At 49.3% G+C, this 14,470-nt stretch overlaps 1 protein-coding gene across 1 annotated transcript in view; it reads left to right on the top strand.

The window, feature by feature from the left end:
• Window positions 1-14,470, top strand: part of KIF9 (kinesin family member 9) — a 35,560-nt gene that overhangs the window by 16,589 nt on the left and 4,501 nt on the right. Inside the window, exons 13-19 of the mRNA XM_054991694.1 lie at window positions 601-656; window positions 4,517-4,607; window positions 5,250-5,383; window positions 6,385-6,567; window positions 8,740-8,948; window positions 11,569-11,748; window positions 12,990-13,105. Coding sequence (XP_054847669.1) covers window positions 601-656; window positions 4,517-4,607; window positions 5,250-5,383; window positions 6,385-6,567; window positions 8,740-8,948; window positions 11,569-11,748; window positions 12,990-13,105 — 969 coding nt within the window. The remainder of the gene's footprint in view (window positions 1-600; window positions 657-4,516; window positions 4,608-5,249; window positions 5,384-6,384; window positions 6,568-8,739; window positions 8,949-11,568; window positions 11,749-12,989; window positions 13,106-14,470) is intronic.

The raw sequence follows: 14,470 nt of genomic DNA, 5'->3' as shown, positions 1-14,470 counted from the left end.
TTGTATAGATACAGGAAGGAGTTATTTATTCACTTCATGCGCTTGTCACTTTATAAATATATGTATATATGACAGATGCATTCTAACCTTTCTGCATATGAGATATTCCTCTAGTGGTTGGAGTTTCCCCTGCTGGTTATTGTGCTTGTCCCCAGAGGAGCCTCTTTTTGTTGTGTTGAATCTCCAGGTGGGGGCAGGAATTCTCCCAGAATTACAAGCTGTTCTGCAGATTACACAGATCACTTCCCCTAGAGAAAGCTTTGGAGGGCAGACTCCATGACGTTACATCCCTGCTGAGCGCCCTCCCTGCCCCAAACTTAGTGATCAGGTGGAGCGCAAGTGAAGGGCAAGTGAACAGGGAGGAATACACGTGAGTCTGTTCACTTGCCAGGCAAGTGTCATTCATCACTTGTAGCTTGGCTCTGAGTGAGCTGGAAACCCCGTGCTGTTCCGTGAGATTCAGACAGTTCCCTTTGTGACACCTGGCTTGTGTGAGGGCCGTGTTTTTTCCTCTGTTGTATGTCTTGGGCAGGGGCCTTGGGCCGTCTCGGATCTGCGGACATTGCTGCAATCTTTCCCTCTTCAACCTGTCTTCCCCAGATTGTGAGCCTCAGACAAATCCACGAAATCTTTAACCAGTTCAAAGTCATCTTGAGGTAAGCCTTTGGGATTATCCGCTGGCACGTTTCTTCTATTGATCTCTGTTGAGAATCTGGGACCACCATCTGCGGGTGGCAGCTGGCAGCTTGTGCAGTTCCTGTTTCCCCCTCAAACACCCCCCCCCCTCCCACACACACACATGCACCTCATTTGGCAGCACTCTCTGGATACCTTGGGGGAACCTTGGTCCGGACTCGGACTCGGAAGGAAAGGGAGCAGGTCACAGCACCTTGGATACCTTGGGGGAACCTTGGTCCGGACTCGGACTCGGAAGGAAAGGGAGCAGGTCACAGCACCTTGGATACCTTGGGGGAACCTTGGTCCAGACTCGGACTCGGAAGGAAAGGGAGCAGGTCACAGCACCTTGGATACCTTGGGGGAACCTTGGTCCGGACTCGGACTCGGAAGGAAAGGGAGCAGGTCACAGCACCTTGGATACCTTGGGGGAACCTTGGTCCAGACTCGGACTCGGAAGGAAAGGGAGCAGGTCACAGCACCTTGGATACCTTGGGGGAACCTTGGTCCGGACTCGGACTCGGAAGGAAAGGGAGCAGGTCACAGCACCTTGGATACCTTGGGGGAACCTTGGTCCAGACTCGGACTCGGAAGGAAAGGGAGCAGGTCACAGCACCTTGGATACCTTGGGGGAACCTTGGTCCAGACTCGGACTCGGAAGGAAAGGGAGCTCTTGAGACGAAGCTCCCAAGCATGTCATTGCCGTAGGTGCCACTTAAAGGGTCCTCTCTGCCAGCTGGGGAGTGAGTGCCACAGAAGTGGCCCTTTAGAGGCTCATGGGCCATTTCTGCAAGCTCTGGGAGGCACCGACTCAAAAAAGGTGACAGAGCTCATTGTAGCCTGCTGCTGTTGTACCTGCTCTGCGGACAGCCCCCCTCGGCAGCAGAGCTTCTGTCTACTGTATTTGTATCCCTCCAAGGAGCTCAGAGGAGTGAACATGAGTCTTGCCTAGCCTGGTGCTTTAACCACTACTCCCTACTAGCCCTGGTGGTTGATCCTGTGACCTGCTCTCAGGGCCAAACCAGACATGCACTGGGAGTTCCACGTTTGGCTGTCCTGGTGATGTTTTAAACCTTAATTTTCGGTTGTGCAGGGACCTGATTCAGATTGAGACCATGGAGAAGGGGAGTTTAAGCTGAATGGTGTTATCCTCCCCTCCACGATCCCAATCCAAATTAGCTTCCATGCACCTGGAAAGTTAAAAAAAATGCCTTTGAGCTGTGAATACCAACCTCCCAGAGCATGCCTGGCTTCGCCTGCAATCTGTGGGTCTTCCTAGCAGTGGGGCAGTGATCAGAGAGAAGCGGCTCTGGAAAGAGAGACGCGTTTCTTGGAAGGAAAAGCACGGTGAGCCTGAACAGGCGCCCTGCAGCAAGAGGAGAGTGAGTAGACCAGCATGGCCCCCTTGAAGGGCATTTAGGCAGTCGCCTTATACACGGACTGCCCGTTGGTCCACTTTGCAGCGATGTCTGGTCCAGCGGGCAGCACCTCTCCAGTGTCCTGGGTATGGGCCTTCCTCAGTGTCTGTTGCCTAAAGTCCTTTTCGCTGGGTTTGAATGGCAGGCCACGGAGGTGCTTCCTTACTGAGTTACGGATTCCTTTCCCTTTGAGATCTCCTGCCACGGCACAAGTCTCATGTCATTCGAGTGGCGTGGCTGATAACTGAAGGAGGAAAAGAAGTTTATAAAATAAAAATGCTAGGCATACAAGAGCACTTAAATGGGAGACTTTGTTGCTCGTCTTTAGAAGGCAGGGGACACGATCAGTTTACAGTGGAATTCACTGAAGAAGTGCCAGTCTCTGGCTTCAGCGTATGATGCCACAGAAGACACATCTACGTGCTTATGACACCGTGGATGCTCCAATGAATGACAGACATGGTTTCGGAAAGTCTTTCTGGATATTTCTGTCAAGCAGAAGTGCTTTCAGATCCAGCTGCATGCTGAAGCTCAGGCTGTAGACCCGCAAGGGAGCAAAGTGGTGGGGAACAAAATGAAAACTGGACATAACCGGTTATATATACGTGAGTTTAATCAGCGAAAGCCCCCTGCAGTCGTAGTAGGAAGAGCCGCTGGGCCCAGTCAACCAGGCAGAGCCCTAGAAGCGAAAACACCAAGGCCTCAGCCGGGGGCAGCGTCTCACGAGCGAAGGTGGTCCATTCCTGGCTGGGGTGGGTGTGAGAGTTCCCTCAATGCGGCGCGGCCAGTCTGCTAACAAGGCATGGGGGTTCTGCAGAAAATTTCGTTTGTTCGTGTAAGGATAATGTGCCCATATTTAAGGCAGTTGTAGATCTGGGGAACGTACAAAGTCACACAAACCATTTTCAGAGTTGTATAATTTGTGATCTACAGCCTTCTCAGGCTCTCTCTAAACAAGACATCTTACACGGGGATGCTCAAGTGTAGGGAGATGCAGTGTTAGCTGGGAAGCATAGTTTAAAAAGACAGAGCCGGCAGAGATCACTCCTCAGAGGGTTTGTTAATTTAATCTTTGCTTTCCCAAGGCTCTGTCAATTTCACTTCCCCTTCAGCTCTGCTCCTTTAAAATGCTAATAACATAGTTTTGGATAGCAAAACCAAGTGGAGGTTGAAGGGTTAAGCCCCCTCTCCCTTCTTTGCACAGCCCCAAGGCAAATTGAGGCCACATGATCCTGCTACTTTCATTTTATGGATGGTGGGAAATGCATGATGTTCAGCATGATTTTCACCCCATCTGTTCTGCGCTCTGAGAGACCTATTTACAAATATACAAGCAGGCCATGATGGAAGCAGAGGGACTCTTTCAGCAGATAGCTTAACTGCAGACCTCAAAGAGCAAGAGTAGCTTAATGATTAGAGAGTTGCACCGGGATCTGAGAGCCCCAGGTTCAAGTTGTTTCTTTGCCATGAAGCTCGCTGGGCATCCTTGGGCCTATCACTCTTCCTTGGCCTCACCTACTTTGCTAGGTCGTTGCGAGGATAAAATTGCAGGACTGTGTGCACCATCCTAAAAGAACGGGTAGATGTGATTTATTCTAAAATGTGATTAAAAGCAATCCTGCAGAACCTGCCCTGGATTCACTCCACATACAGGCTCCACACTCTGCTTAAATGTCTGCCACCAGTCTTTGCTTCTTGTCAGTTCTAGGGACGGCAGTCCATGGCAGATAGACCCCCAAACCCCTCACAGCAAACACTCCCAAGTGCATTGGTTGAAAGGTCTTTATTTAGAGATCTGTTATCATGGGTACATCCATAGATGGGGAAGTTGGCAGGAATGATGATACAGGCAAAGGCACTACTGATATAGGGAGTACTATTCCCTCTTCCCTGGGAGCAGTTTGCATTTAGGCGCGAAAACCTAAGAAGTTGCATGAGAACCCGATAACTTAGTCTGGATAGAAATGGCAGATTACAAAGCAATCAAAGTCTTTCTCTCTCCCCTGAGAAACAGTTACATTGCTGGTCCCAGCTGCAAGGTCAGTGCAGCATATTCTCAGAGATAACAGGCTGGTTACTTGTTCTGTGAAAACTTTCGTTGTCAGGCAGGCAAGAATGGCATGACTATGTGGCTACATTATAAAGCACAACTATATGCTCATGGCATGAGATCGATACATTGGGACAGAGAGAGATCAATACAGTTCTACAGTGAATACATCAGTGGCATGGGGGTGTGCACCCATGACGCTTCTCCCCCAAATATGGACGGTGGCACATTCAAAAGGCTGGATCCATTCAGGAACATTCAAGCTGCTTTTGTTGAGCCCAGAAGTATTCTTTGGTAGGCAAAGCTCTGTCAGTCAGCCCATTCCCAATCCTCAGGGCAGCTCAACTCTTAGCATCTCTCTCTGCCCCTTCAGCCAACAGGAGCAGGAAGTGGAAGCCAGGCTGAGGAGCAAGTACACTCTGATAGACAAAAGTGACTTTGCCACTCTGGCTGCAGTTCAGAAGGTGAGTGGGCATGCCTTGGGGTCTTCTGGAGGATAGGGGAGGGGACAGAAGGCCTCCATCTAGACACTGATATCTCCCCTCACTCAAATCCCTGAAAATTTATTCTCAAAATCTGATGGTGGAAAGTGCCATCAAGTCATAGCTGACCTATGGCATTCCCATGGGGTTTCCAAGGCAAGAGGCTTTTAGAGGTGGCTTCCCATCCAGATTCTAAGTACTCAGTGCTTAGTTCTAATGGCCTCTTCTTACATGCCCAGGGTAATGCCAGTCGCCACTTGGGGTCAGGAAGCAGTTTCCCCCAGGCCAGTTCCGCTAGGGATCCTGACGGTGGTTTTGCCATCTTCTGGGCATGAAGTGAGGGTCACTGTTTGAATGTGGGGGGTGAGGTAGTTTGAATTTCCTGCATTGTGCAAGAGGTTCAGCTAGATGACCTTGGAAGTCTCTTCCAACCCTATGATTCTAACCAGGCTTGATCCTGCTTAGGTTCCGAGATCCGATGAGATTGGGCTAGCCTGATTTTGGATCTCTGTGTGTGTGTCCTATTCTTGGTTCAATGAGCAGAATCCCGGTTGAAGATTCTTAGAATCTGGCAGCACAGATTCTAACCCCTTAGTACTCCCTCTTATCCTTCACTGTTCTCAGGCAGGACTGGTAGATGCTGATGGCCACCTGGTTGGTGAGGTTGACGGGCAAGGATTTGGCATTGGAGTCGCTCCTTTCTCAGCCAAATCTGGAGGGAAGAGAGCGAAAATGAAAAAAGGCAAAGAACAGCCCAGGTTGGTCCTCTTTTGGTTGCATAGTTGTGCATCTTTAGTCACTAGAGGTGAGAACGAACCAAAATACGAACCAGAGTTAATCACGAACTGGGACGGTTTTTGGTTTGCGAACCGGTGGTTTGTTGGAGCTCATTTCTGACAAACCATGATGAACGCTATGATTTTTAGAGCGGTTTGTAGGGTTCGTTTTTCAGTTCGTCACTACAGACAGCCTGGTGCCGATCAATCTGTTACCTAGGTAACGTGGGAGAATGGGCTTTCTGCAGACGGTCTGCATCCCCGTAAGTGACAAATCGACGAACCAAACGAACCGGTTCGCGAACCAGGCAAGTTCATGGTGGTTCATGAAACATGATGAACCATGAACTGCAGCAAACCGCCATTTTCCCAGTTTGTGCCCATCTCTATTAGTCACTCTTTTAGTGGCTGTGGCAAATGTGACCCCACCCCCAGAACTGAGGATGTGTTTTCTCTGCCTGCTAAGCTTGGTCCCTTCTTTGGCCCAGGAGACAGGCACTCGGGATGCTTTAGTGCTTGTCAGAGGGGTCACAGTATCCACTAAGGTTGTGCACCAAGGAACCTTCTGTTTCGGTTCCGGAGGGTTCTGGAATCATTCCATTCCATTGCTAGTTCACTCCAGGTTGGCCAGTGCTGGCTCAGAACGGATCCATTTGTGTTTTTTTCATTTTGGTCCATTGCAGACACATTGCCCACACGTGTGAAGGCACGCTGTGCTTTTCAGGGGGTGAAGGTGGGGAAATGAGGCTTCTGAGGCAGGGGGGGCCTTGGCATCCTCTCCAACTGCTTCTTTCAGAGACCACTCTAGCTGCGTGACATAGCAGCCCTTGTCGGCAAAGTGGTTTGTACTCTGGGATCAGAAAAAGAAACCGGAACAGGTGAGGTGCGGTCATTAGCGTGTTCGACTGAAGAGTCTTGGATCCAAGGGCCTCTCTGTCACAAAGCATCCTGGGTGGATCTTGGGCCCTCTGCTTATCTTCCAGCTCTGCTCCACGGAAGGAAGGCCTGGCCAGTACTATTTCAGGGAAGGAGCTGGATTCCATTTCCATCTCGCGCAGCCAGGTGGTCAGCAAGGAGCAAGAGGCAAAGGAGGCCCAGGACGTCCTCAGCGTCGAGACCTGCCGCACTGAATCTGGGCCTAAGGATGATGCTGCAGCCCAGCCCAGGTAGGGTTTTGCATAGTGCTTTTTGCATTTTACAGAGCTGCGGGAACAGCATGCCATTTGTACAAAGACATCAGAGCAGCTGTGCCAGGTCACACCAGGGGTCCAGCTAGCCCGGCGTCCTGTCTGTACACAATGGCCAATCATAGATCCGGAGGAGTTGGTCGTGTTAGTCTGTAGTAGCAAAATAGTAAAAGTCCAGCAGCACCTTTAAGACTAACCAACTTTTTTGTGGCATAAGCTACGAACTGTTATTTGTATGAATAACAGTTTCCACCTATTTACCCACCACAACGGTTAGGTAAGGTATATTAGCATATACTTAAAAGTTGAATTTTTTTGTTCCAATGGTATGATGTTTCACATTGAAGTAGATCAGGATGGGTAGCCATGCTTGTCTGTAGCCCTGAAGAAGTGAGCTGTGACTCACGAAAGCTCATTCCCTACCACAACTTTTGTTATAGGTGCTACGAGACTCTTGCTCTTTCCTCCAGCTACACTGAACTTCATTTCCCATGTTGCTGCCATTCACCCCATTTAGAGAAATGAATATATGGTTGTTGTGGGTTTTCCGGGCTGTATGGCCGTGGTCTTGGCATTGTAGTTCCTGACGTTTCGCCAGCAGCTGTGGCTGGCATCTTCAGAGGTGTAGCACCAAAAGACAGAGATCTCTCAGTGTCACAGTGTGGAAAAGATGTAGGTCATTTGTATCTACTCAGGAGGGGTGGGGTTGAGCTGAGTCATCCTGTGAGAGTTTCCCAGGGTGTGGAATGCTAATGGCGGGAGGCTTCACTGTATCCTGAGGAGGTTCTTTTGCATATGGATTGGTGCTTGATGTGCTAATCTTCTCTGCAGGGCTATTGTCGGGGATAGAATGTTTTGTTGGCCTGGTGTTTTCATTGTACAATACAATGAATATATGCTTGATTTATTTTATTTAAACACTTACATGCCATCTTTCTGCCCAATTCAGGGTCTCCAGGCAGCAAACATTTCAAACATTAAAACTACATATACATCAAGGCTTGACTATTGTAATGCTCTATACATTGGCCTCCCATTTAAGTTAACTAGGAGGCTCCAATTAGTGCAAAATGCTGCAGCTCAATTGTTATCAGGAGCATGAACATCACTCCCATCCTCCAGTTGCTCCACTGGCTACCCATCATTTACCGTGCTCAGTTCAAAGTATTAGTTATTACATACAAAGTTCTTCATGGCTTTAGTCCGCCATACCTATGGGACTGCCTCCCTCCCTATGTTCCTCCACGGCAGCTTCGCTCATCCGAACAGGGTCTCCTGCAGGTACCAGGCTGCACACAGGTGAAGTCAGCAGCAGCCCGTACAAGGACTTTCTCTGTGGTGGCCCCTATCCTGTGGAATGACCTGCCTGAGGAAGTCAGAAGAGCCCCCACTCTCCTGGCTTTCCGTAAACGATGCAAAACCGAACTATTCAAAAAGGCTTTTTACTGAAATGGGAGGGCTGCGTTGTAGGGAGGGGGTCTCAGGTGCTTCACTAACGAGTTGGGGATCATAGACTTAATCACCATTTTTGCCTCATGTATTATCTGCTGCTTTAAATATGTACTCCTATGTACAACCATCGCTCCATGCTGTCTAATGTTAGTCCTAGAATTGATTATGTTTTGCTTCAGTATTTTTCTATTCTGTCTTGGATCCTTGCTAACGCTATGTCTTTAAAACATGTATCTGTTTACCTTAGGTATTGTACTGAAATGTACTGACTTAATACTGATTGTATTAACTCCATACTGTGTTATCCACCGTGAGTCTCAGTGAGAAAGGCGGACTATAAATGATGTAAATAAATAAAAAATACAACATATTTGAAACAACTAATGTATGATGTGCGATTCTCGCTGAGACTCAAGGCAATTTATATCATTTTATTTAGTTGTACATATAATTTTAAAACCACTTAATAAAGACAAAATAACACACACTAACTAAAGCTGGGTTGCTGCCTCCCCTTTCATAATTCCGATCCATGCTGGCAGATTCTTTCCCGTCAGAATGCACAAGGTCTCTCCCTTCCTTAAGGATCATAGGAGAGGATTTTTAACCTCTTCCAGGCCTAAAAGATTTGCCAGGGATCTTGAAATGAGCTGGCCCTGTGAGTCCCGTGGCTGACTTTGTATTCCCTTTCTCTTCCAGTTGCCCACCTACCAGGATTGCCGCCTTTGAGGACTTCAAGAGTGAGCGTGGAAGTGAGATCAACCGGATCTTTAAGGAGAACAAAGCTATTCTAATCGACCGCAAGAGGAAAATGAGCGAGGCTGCTCAGAGGATCAGTGTGCTCAAGCAGGAGATGGATGCCGCCAAGCAGGCCCTAGAGTGCCAGAGACTGGACCGGGAGCAGCAGGGTAAGTAATGCCTGGACTGCAGGTTGGGAGCGGAAGAGACTCTAAAGGGGGGAAATTCAGACGGACGAATGCTGGCCCTGGAACTCTTTCCCACAGGATGTATCCGGAGTGGAACCATCTCCCAGCACCCATCATTTGGAACAGATTCTCTTGATTTTATTAAGATTTCTCTCTCATCCAGCCAGCATTTTCATGACTTCAGAGTGTGTGGGCATGCATGTGTGTTTTCACCGTTGTGCTTCCTACTCTATTAAGAGTTTTTAGTGCCCTGCTTCTTGTTTTATGTTTTTAAGTGTTTTTCTGACAACGTTTGTAGCTATTATGGATGGAACTTCATTTTTATAAAGAATACTCCGCTGCAGGGGTCCCCAGCCTTTTTGAGCCTGTGGATTTTTGAGGCAGGGTGGTGGGCGCTGCTACAAAATGTTTGCCACAGGAGGCGGAGCCAGGCACACACATTTTTACAGTTAGGAAAGGGGGGGAAAGTGGCTTTTCTTGCTGTGAATAACCTTAGACCAAGGTTTCCAAGGAAAACACTCGGGTAGTCGCTTGCCATTGCTCAGATACCTCCTGAGAACAGCTAGACCGATCCGCTGGGAAGCAGCCCTTCCGGCTCAGTCCTAGCAAAATAACAAATAACGGGGTGGAAACCCTGAAAAACTATCTTATAGCAAACTGGGTAACACCCAGTCTGGCCCACAGGGAAAAGAGTCAGAGAAATATCCCAGAGAAAGGGATTGTACCAAGGAAGCCAAAAATGCCTTTATAGAAAGGAGGTTTATTATAAGAAAACAAAGGGAGAAAGGGTGGGTGGATTCAAAAGGGTAGGAAGGAGGACAAAATACAAAATCCAGGGAAAAGCACACCATCACACAGCACACAGTCTATCGAATAAAAGAATAATGTTGAACTAACTCAGCTAAGCACACTTTACCTAAGTTGTAAAAGGTTCCTCAGAGTTCCCTGTAATACCAAGATAGTGGAGGAGTCCTTAACCCCTGGCCCATTGGTCTTGGGGTCTCCAGATGTTCCAAAGTGGGACAAAAAAAGTGCAGAGCTCCCAGGTATTTATGGGCAATGGACTCTGACCCTAAGCCAGCCTCCTTGGTGAGATTGATTAGCAAACCTAACCAGTCCCAAGGAAAGCTCCATCTCTGATGTCAGAGACTATTTCCACCAATCAGAGAATTATTGCAGAATGGTCCTGCCATTTTCATGGCTCTGCACTAACATGACAAAAACACATGCACACGCATGCACGTATGCATGCACGCACAAGGAAGAGGATAGGGAATACAAACACACACAGAAAAGAGGGGGGATAACACAAATACAGAAGATAACGGCGGAAAGGGAGGATTAAAATACACACAGAGAGAATGACCAAGTAGAGGTGCCATTCCCCCACCCGGGGTGGGGGATCCCTTGCTCCCCCTCCCCCCATTTATCTGGCTGGCGGGGGGGCACGCTTCCTGAAGCACCCACCCGGGCAGCACGGCGGGCCCCCAGATAGTGTGGCATGCTCCCGCCCCCATAGCAGCCCACAAAAGGCCAACCTACTTTCCCGAAGCACACAGCAGACACCTGGTGCCCATGGGTGCCACATTAGGGAATGGTGCTTCACTGTGAAGGAGACAGCAGCACACCCAAGTCAGGCAGCCAAGAGTGTTAGACCTTGAAAACTTGGCTGCCAACCAGTCCCAGTCCTGGAAGCCCCAGGGAAGTCTGGCCACCAGCTGGACTAGGAAAGTGAGCAAGTGTCTAGCCAGAGGGTTGTTGGGGGTGCAGTTTCAGAATTCTGGATGTGACAATGTGGCTAACTAGGATCTAGGAAACCCACGTTCACCTCCCAACTCTGCTGTAAAGTTCACTGGGTGACCTCAGGTCAGTCACACTCTCTTAGCCTAATCTATCTGTAACGATAAACTGGGTCAAAACACACAATACTCATGGGCAAGTGTCAGATCCTGCAATGATCCCTGGGAATTGTAGTTTATAAAAACCATCGGCTCAATGCGATTCTCAGCTGGGGAGGGAGGAGTTTCACACACACACACACGCACTCTCTCTTTTTCAAAAATCCTCTGAGAATTTGGGATGAGGTGGGTGGGGGAACAGTGTAACAAGAGGCAGAAAAAAAGCAGAGGAGTTTTGCAAGCAAGAGAGCAATTTGCCCCTCCCGGTAGGGAATCGGAGCTCGGATTCACCCCACCCTCACCTCTATCTCTGAGCTGAAGCAAAACCAGCTGGTTGGATTTTTGAAAGAGAATCAGTCTCTCTTTGAGAGAATCTCTTTGAAAGGCAATCTCTTCAGTTGAGCGGCTGTTCTTTGCAAGAAATTCCACTTTGCTCGGAGAGGGGTGGGTTTTTTAGACTACTATTCCCAGTAGAGATTGCGGGACCAGTCAAGTGCTCTTTGTGTGAAGTTTGTCTCGTGCGTTCTGACCCTGGGAAAGGAGAGCTGCTTAAGCTGCCCCAGGCTCCTTGGAAGAAGGTGAGATACTCGGTAGGCAAGGTGCTCGGAAAGCGAAGTGAGATTTTCCATAAGAGAGGCTCCTCTGATTTCTTTCCAATATTTGGAGATTCCCCCAAGCCTTTGTTCTCTTTTGGGGCCTGGCAGGAGAATATCTGAACGAGGAGGGTCAAATCATCATCGACGAAGATGAATTCCTGCTGCTCGTGAAGATGAAGGAGCTGCGGAAGCAATACCGAGCGGACTTCGGCAGTTTCAGAGACCTCCAGTCCGAAGTCCAGTACTGCCAGCACCTGGTGGATCAGTGCCGTCAGAAGCTGCTGACAGGTACTGCCAGCTGCAGACGCCAGAGGATGTTCCTCCTGGACCCGGCTTCTGCTCTCTTCTGAGCATGCACTCTCCTTTCTACATGCCACGTGAGGGCTAGTTTTGAACCAGGGCTTGTGGGCTTCATCGTATGGAAATGCAGCAAATGCACAGGTCAGGGGCTGCCCGGCAGTATTGCAGCCAGTGTTCCCGCTAATGTGAGCACGTGCGCAGTCGCTCACAGATTCTGACTCTTCCGCTCACAGCTTCTCAGATGAAGCTCACAGATACTAACCCTCAGGCGGCCCCGCCCTCCCACTCAGCCAGCATCTGCAGGTGGGCCCTATAGGGATGGAGCAGGGATGGAGCCTCCTCCCTTCCTGGCTGTGGCTGGTTTGGCCCCCAAGGTGGTGCCAGAGAGCGCCTCCAACCACTGCTGGCTCTCTAGCTGGGGAACAGAGCAGAGCTGAGTGATCGGGTCTGGCCTGACCCATGCAGCCTGAAATCGCTAGGATCCCCTCAGCCCCAGAGAGCGGAGGAGAGGAGGTAGAGCCTCAGCCACCACCACGGTGAAGGCGTCATTTAACTTGGCCTTGGTGCAGAAGGAGGCTGAAGAAGTAAGCACTGAGTCACAAAAGCTCATCTTGAAATAAACGTGCTAGTCTTTAAGGTGCCATTGCGTGTCTGCTTTATTTTGCAGCAACCCCTTTGTAATCAGCATGGACATATCCATTTTTATACAGAAGTATACTCTGATTTTTGTGGCCCTTTCACCTAATGGCTTTTATTGTTAAATTGTTTTGATTGTAATAAAAAAATTTGATTGCAATTTTTTTTAAAAAGGAGGTGCACTCAAAACTTTAATGAAAGTTGTTGTTTCGGCTCACAAAGTAGATTTTTAGCTCACAACACTGCAAAGCTTAGAGGGAACATTGATTGCAGCCAACAATAGTGCCAGAGCTGACTTTGCTGCCACGATTGTGGGCAAATCATCCAGCCTTGCCGTCTTCCCGGAGACCCTTTCGGTCATGGAGAGATCCTGCTGTTGAGATGTGCAAAGAGCTGTTAGGCTAAGGAGGCCTGTTCCTCCCGCCTGTCCCAAGGCACGCAGTGGGCAAGGGGCACTCAGAATGGCTGAGCATCCAGCCGTCCCCTTCTGACCACCTGCTCTAGGGCAGCTCGAAGCCAAGCACTGCCCAGCCCTGGCTGCCCCTTGAAATCCTGCCCTTGCACCTGCTTGCCTTTGTTATTTTTTTTTTCAGAATTTGAAATCTGGTACAACGAGTCCTTCCTCATCCCCGAGGAGGTCCAGGAGGCGCTGAAGCCTGGAGGCGCCATCCGGCCGGGCATGATTCCCATCAACAGAGTCCTGACGCTGGTAAGCGGGGGGCTCCTGAGCCTGTTCTTCACCGCATGGGTGGTTTTAGGTGGGTAGCTGTGTTGGTCTACAGTAGAACAGCAGGATTTGCGTACAGCGGCTCCTTAGAAGCCGCTGGTGTCACTGGACTCCATGCCTCCAATTAGGGGCATGGGTTGTTCAGCTGCTAAGCTGTCAATCAGCTGTGGGTCCACTGATCTGCACCAGCCACGGCCACGTCATCACTGCCCAAGAAATCCCTAGCTTGTTTCCTGCAGAGCTGCCTACGGAAAGTTGTCACCTCTCCCCTGCAATACTCGCCACAAGAGACGGTGTGGTGTGGTGTAGCAGTTGCTGAACAAGCACTTGGGAGACCTGTGTTCAAATCCCCACTTTTCTGAAGAAGGGAGCTTTGAGCCTGGAAATCTAGTTAAGTCTTTAAGGTGCCACTGGACCTGAATCTTGCATTCTTCTATGATGTTTTCTGGGTGAGCCGCGTCAGTCATTCTCTTGTGGCCTCACCTGCCTCATAGGGCTGTGGTAAGGGGTGGGGAGAAGAGGGCAGAAAGCATGTACGGTGCCCTGAAAAACTCAGAAGGAGGGTAGGATAAAAGTACGACAAACAGAAAGCTGATTACCAGAGGAAAGGGGGAGGGCTGTCCTGAGAGGTCCTCGGTGCCTCCAGAACCCTCTTCCCAAGCTCTTCCTTCTGTGTGGCTAGAGACTTGCCATGCCTTGGGACGCGGCTGAGCCAGGGGCTGCTCGGCTTGCCTGCAGATGCAGCCAGCTCCGAGTCTGGACTGCAGGCTGCTCAGTGAGCTTGGATGAGCCGGCACCAGGAGCGCCCCCTGCAGGAGACAAGCCGCTGAAGGCTCTGCTGCAGTTGCCTTGCTGGACCCACGCTGCCGCTGCTGCCCTTCGCAAAGCTTGTTGGGAGGACGTGGGAGGGGATTGTGCGCTATGACATTTTCCCCAGCCTCTTGTTATTATATAGAAGGGAGCTGGCTACTGACGTATCTGTACATTGAGTTTAAATATTTTCTGGGATGTTGAAATGAGTTTGGGGGTATCTTAAAGACTAACAAACTTCATTCTGGCAGAAGCTTTCACGAATCAGAGCGTACTTCATCCGACGCACGGTTTAATTTGGCTGCAACAGTGGGCTTAAGTGGCTACCCACTCTAATTACCTTCTGGGATATTAAGATTTAATACATTTTTATGAATTATTTGTAGCTTATGTAACTTTTTTAAAAAAAAACCTCTTAGAAATACTTAGTGATAGTTGGGTAAGGGACTCTCACCTCTGTTTTCTACCCCAGACTGGTTCACCCAAGTGAAAAAACAAAACAAAAACTACCCGTGTAACCTTACTAATAAGTTCAAT

This window comes from Eublepharis macularius, chromosome 11, assembly GCF_028583425.1.
Source record: "Eublepharis macularius isolate TG4126 chromosome 11, MPM_Emac_v1.0, whole genome shotgun sequence".
NCBI classification, from domain to species: domain Eukaryota; kingdom Metazoa; phylum Chordata; class Lepidosauria; order Squamata; family Eublepharidae; genus Eublepharis; species Eublepharis macularius.
This window is presented reverse-complemented; position numbering and strand designations above follow the sequence as displayed.